General features: G+C 41.6%; 1 protein-coding gene across 1 annotated transcript in view; it reads left to right on the top strand.

Annotated features, from left to right (window-relative positions):
* Positions 1–5,278, top strand: part of NT5E (5'-nucleotidase ecto) — a 428,517-nt gene extending 423,239 nt beyond the window's left edge. Inside the window, exon 10 of the mRNA XM_086926572.1 lies at positions 4,442–5,278. Coding sequence (XP_086782698.1) covers positions 4,442–4,486 — 45 coding nt within the window. The 3' untranslated portion in view covers positions 4,487–5,278. The remainder of the gene's footprint in view (positions 1–4,441) is intronic.
* The last annotated feature ends 722 nt before the right edge of the window (positions 5,279–6,000 follow it).

Consider the following 6,000-nt stretch of genomic DNA (forward strand, 5'->3'; position numbering starts at 1 on the left):
TAGAGCTCAGGAGTAGCCAACTTTAGAGGGCTTGAGGTGGAAAGCTAAGACCCAGGCAGTGGGTGACTCCAAAGGCAAGTTGGCTGGTCTCTTGTTCAGAGCTACTGGGACATAAAAAGCTCCAACAACCTTAAACCAACACCTGGATCCTGCCTAAATTGAGTCCTGCCCTCCAAGTGGCGCCCACCTAGTACTGGTCCCTTGGAAGTGGCGCTAAAGGTGCACAGGTTGCCAAAAACCAAAACTTGTGGCTTACAAAATATTCCATCAAAAAATGTACTGAGAGCCCACAGAGGACCAGGATCTACCTGCTCGTGGATCCGCCCAAAGTGCATGCTGGCCAGCCTGACTTGCGGGAGCTACAGCTACATTCTTCTCCACAGCAGTAAATCCTGTTCAGCGGCTCCTGTTCAGAAGGGTATCCTGCCTCCTGAAGCACTCGTCGGGTGTAGCCTGTGGCTTTATCTTGCTGGAGATTGTCATCTTCCATGAAAGAGACAAAGGGTCTCCAATGGTTTTACCACCCACCTACTTGGCAGTCTACTCGCTCTATTTAGATGTTGGGAGTGTATGGGCGAATATTCTTCATGCGTTGTCAAAAGGGGCTGTTGTAGGAAGTTCAGCCAAGATTACAGCCAGCCCAATCACAATGTACATTGCCATCAAGGAAACTTGTCCTCAGACACTGCCGCCTGACTTACCCTGCTAAACTTTACTTTTTAAGACATTTTTCTTTAAAAATTCTTCCAAGTCCGAAGGTAAGTGGAGACCAGGCTCAATCAACCTTGTGTATCCGAACTGTACTCCAGTGCCGTCATCCATAACTTTCAATTTTTCTATGTTGCCCGTGTTCGAATTCCTTAAAAAACAGAAGAAACCGAACAGTTTTGTTTAATTAAACAATTCGGCTGGGAGACAGTTACAGGCCTGAGGTCTGAGGCCTGCCTCAATTTACATTGGGTTTGCATTGGTCATATATAGTATGTTACATCAAGCCATAAATGTATCAGGGGTACCATATATGGTGAGGAATGTTGGCTGCTGCCTTAGAGTCATAGTTGAATGGTCAATAATTACTACAAGTGGGTCTCGACCTTGCGTGGACACAGTGTGGCCAGTGATGAATATGTCCAGATGTCCGACATGTGGAGAGTGTGATCACCATGTGTGCTAGGTCCTGATTGGCTATGTTTTCCTAACTCATGTGGCATCTGACTTTATGGTGTTTGCTGAAGCATGCGAACCCCCTTGAGACATGTGTGCTTTATTTTGGGCAATCTCCCTGACCATTGTGATGTCACTGCGCCTATCTGTGGGATTTATCAAGAGCTTCCTGTCCGCGTGTTCCCTGCCAGCTATGCACCCTCCCACCTGCGACCCATCAATCATTTATCTCTAGCTTACATCGCATGGCCTGCCTGACTACATACTTTCGTGTCAAGGTAGATGGGGAGTTTAGGATGGGTGATTCTTTTAATAGGATAACAGTTCATTTTTGCGATAAATGCATTATTACGCATATTAACAGCTCCAATCAAGTGCAACTAAAATTTACAAACTTCTGAACGCCCATCCTACTGATTGGATTTTTGTTGTTCTGGTGTCAAATTCTTAATAAAAATGTTGTATTTCTTTCTAAATTAGTGTGGGATGTTTCATGTGCTGTGCTTTCACTTTATTACTGTTTGAGTGTTGCGTAAATACTTAACACATGGCCCTTAATTTAATCCTGTCTGACAAGCTCCCAGAGAGGTAAGCACTGGATAATTTAGTGACTTTGTGGTGTACCCTACCATGGATTGTGGATTCTGCTTGAGAAGGGTCCTCACTGCCCACAACCAAAAACCCAGTTTCCTATATTGGTCATCTGCATAACTGCAATGACATTTAGGACAGCTGCTGTCACTCTGTTTCTAGATCCTAGCTAGCCTCACTAGAGACCAATAGACCACGTGGAAAGATTTTTTTTCCGTAGAGGAGCAGATTTCACTGTAGTTTATAGAATATTTAAAAAAAACTTCCAATAGGTCCTCTTTTCCCACTTAGGCAAGTGTTTATTACAAACAAGCAAAAGTGATTTATTTGTTCTACTGCTTTCACTAGTTTCCAGTAACACCTTGCAGTTTACCGCTTCCTAGGTGCAGTACCTTTTTTTTTTTTTACTGGGTTTTATATAACTCAAACTTGACCCGGTATCGGAGTGCATTATATAGCACCAGTTGCGTTACATGAGAACGCTCACATTCATTTTATTTTTGTTAGGCACTGGGAGATTAGGTGATTTGCCCAGAGTCACAGTGTCATTGCCGAGACTCGAACCCTGTTCCCCAGATTCGAGGTTGCAGTCCTAGCCGTTAAGCCAACTCCTTTCCCCTATAGGTCTAACTACATTTGACTGCTCTCATTTTTGACATTGCAATGGGTTTTAATCTATACAGACAGCCTGTGCTTAATTTGTGCCGGTGCTTTTCGGTGCTAAGCACCGCACTTATTTTACCAGGCTTAGTCTATACGATTTTTCTGCTGGCCCGGTTATTATTAAAAATAAATTCCTGCTCTCATTCCGTGGCTGCCTGCCATGTCTTCGGAAGTCCCACCCTGGTCCAGGCATATTGAAGGAACTTCGTCAACACGTTAGCGATGTCACGTCATGCCTTCCTTTCACGGAAGATTGGTTCATTTCCGACGGTTGGAGAATGGCCGAGGGCGGGCTTTTAGATGAACTGCGGCAAGGCAGGCTGGAAGTTTGCAGGACAGCCAGTAAAGGTATTACAGTATTCCAACATACAGCAGAAGTGAATGTATGAGGGCCCGCTATCGATACAGTTATAATTTTCAAAGATAGATTTTACTTGCTTCATTGAAGCAGCAAGAGCCGCTCCAAAAATAAATATCCGGCATTTATGCGCGTTCTATTATTCTCCTGTCTCCCGTCCAGAGTGAGGGTCTGCGCCTCAGATTTGGGCCTTGCAAAATTCGGAGGATGGTTGCCATAGGCTGCTTTGCTTCAGTCTGTTAGTTTGGGTTATTTAGCAGGATGCCATGAAAAGGAAATCCTTCCCAGATTTATTTTGCTGCCCTGCCTTTCTGAAATTAAAAAAAGAGTGTGTAGTATGCATTTTTATCAGCACTGACCTGGAGCTGTCTGTAATGGTGCATTCGAAGTGCTAATGGCTCACCACTAACTACGGTGTGCACATGCTGCTCTGCACTCATTAGTCTAAGTCAGTTTGTGTTGGTCGGTGCTTCAAATGTTTCTTGTGGTGGCTTACAAAGGTTGAAAGCTTATTTCTATGCCTTTAGGCTACGCGTATCCCAACAAAAATGATCGAAAGCACACCTTTCTAATTCATTTATTCTACGTTGCATGAAACTAATTTGACTCTTGCGTGCAGCCTGGGCTTGCATACTCTGCACCTGTAACACGCATGTATGAAATCAATAAAACTGGAATGTTTGGATAGTGTAATTATAACTGCCTCGTCGATCGTTTTCACCTAGTAAAGTTTATGCAGAATAAACAACATGATGTCACATGTAAGGTGATTTGGTAACATCACGTCCAATAGTGGTAATTCACGTTTAGAGTTATGGACTAACAAACTGTCATTGCAGATAATCACTGAGTGTCTAAAAATGTTTTTCATCAACAAATGATCAATTGTATGTAAAACATCTAAATTGAAAAAATGTTATGTTGTATAAAAAAAACGTGGAAATTGTACCTATTAGCAAGTTGTTGGAAGGGTGGGCCATAGGATTTAATGGGGGCTGGTATTTTTGAATACACAGGTTCTTGAATGTCTAGTAAGAAGCCAGGGATTATTTAGTAGGTGTAGGTAGGTTCGCAGAGGGGTAGGATGTAGTGAATTTTGGGACTAGTATATTTCTTGGGAGCTGGTGGACCTGAATGGGCAGGTAGAAGCACTTGGTTAATCAGCAGGGTAATAGTAGGGTGGGGTCATGCTGCGTAAACTACAAAGGGGAGGATCACCTGGTAGATGCGAATTGAGCACTTTCACGCAGAAGATGTGGAAAGTGGTTGGAGGTAATGCACTGTGAAATAGAGAATGAAGGTACACAAGAAAGCTCAGTTCATTTTAGTTGTGGCTATGTCTGTTATTACTATAGAGTCCATTTTTAATTAGTTGATTGTGAACACAATGGGTGTGACCTCACGGGCCAAGCACTCAGTAAGGGTGCATGTGAACACGGATGTAGAAGACAGAAAAAGGCCACACTTTGGGAGAGTTTCTAAATATGTTTTTACAGGCACATTTTGTATGAGTTTAAACAAGTTCTTGAGGGGGACAATGTAGATCAATGAAAGGGTATTGTCTAAAATATGGTAGGAGTTTACACATAGCGTAATGAGTTTTAAACTAAGTTTGACGCATATTGGTCTGAATAAAAAACGAATGTAATTTTTTTTACTTTATAGGTACCGCTGAAGAAGGGCTATTCGAGCCGGGAATACAATAGGTAGAACATGAAAAAACTGCCATGGATGAATTATGTATTTCCACGTGCCCTAGAGAAAAGCTTGGATAGGCATATCGGTTTCATAAGAAGAGATGGGAAAACATATTACCTTATATGTGAATTGAGTGAGCAATGAATGAAAAAAACACTGGATCAAATGGAATAAAACTGTTAAAAATGGACAAGCCTATGGTATCTTTGTGAACATCCACGAATTACGCTGTGCATCTGGGAGAGGAGCATATTCACGTTCCAGTTTTGTTGATTTAGGCTATGTTTGGCACATAAGCATATTGTAATGGGCTCACTTTTGACTTTTTTTAAAAAAAATTAATACATTAAGGATGTGACCACAGATCTGCAATGCTGAGAGAATGTTGAATTCTTTTGTCCTTTTGCTGTGAAAGGAGATAACTACGCTATAAAAGACGACATTAGCATAGCTGTTTAGATTGCTATGGGGCTAACCTTGGCATATGGGATTTCTTGGCATGTAAACATTGTGTGATCATTGTCTCTGCAAGTGTGTCCTTTCATTTCATTTCCCCTAAATTCAATTACCAGATTAAAGAACACAACAGCTGAAACTGATTGACACAAACATAGATACCTGTTGATTAAAGTGTCCAAAAGCAAAATGAGCAATAGTATGCTGCGGAAACATTGTCTGTCTCCTTAATTAAATCCACTTGTGGTAAAATGCTACCCCTGACCCACTACACTGAATGTAATTGGCTTATTATAGGATGGAAAGGTTTAACTGTTTTGAAAAAATAATGATCATTTAGGAACTAAATTGAGTCATGAATTATTTTTTCATTCTTCCACTACTGATGTCTCTTGAGGACTAAAGAGTCATTTATCATTTATGTTGTGCAAAGGATTCGGTGCACACTTGTTAAAATGTAGAATGCTTAGGATACACTATACAGGCAGACCTATGCAAACATGCCTGAAGTCGACAAATTGTAAAAGGAAGCCAAAATTTAAAAATATGACCTTGTTTCTATCTACACATGGAGTTATTCATTTTGTGATGTATTTTTCTATACTCAAGTCAATGTGAGTTGTTGAATTAACGAGTTTCTAAGTGAACATGTTGGCAGTGCCGGCTTTAGGGCTCCTTGTGCCCAATGCAAAAATCTCTTTTGGCAGCGCATGCACCAAGCTAAAGGAGGCGGGAGGGAGCACCATATTCACATACCCTGTGAAAGAACTAGGCCTTAAAACTAACAATGGCATACGTTTTCACAGTGCATGCACAAATGGCAGGCCCCCAAGCTTGCCACTCAGTGTGTCCTAAATTGCCGTTATGTGTCTTGGTCAGCACAGCTGTGCATTGATGAGACAGGCCAAGAATGATACAGCCTTGTCACCCCTCAAATTTACATAATTTATTACCCTATATTTAGTAAAGCAGTGGTGTACTCTTTTATTGCTCTTCCTGAGTATCTGCTTTTCTTCCTCCCCTTCACACCTTACTCCTTTCCTTCTCTCCATTCTTTTTTCACTTTCTGC

This window comes from Lissotriton vulgaris, chromosome 6 (genome assembly GCF_964263255.1).
Source record: "Lissotriton vulgaris chromosome 6, aLisVul1.2, whole genome shotgun sequence".
Lineage (NCBI taxonomy): Eukaryota > Metazoa > Chordata > Amphibia > Caudata > Salamandridae > Lissotriton > Lissotriton vulgaris.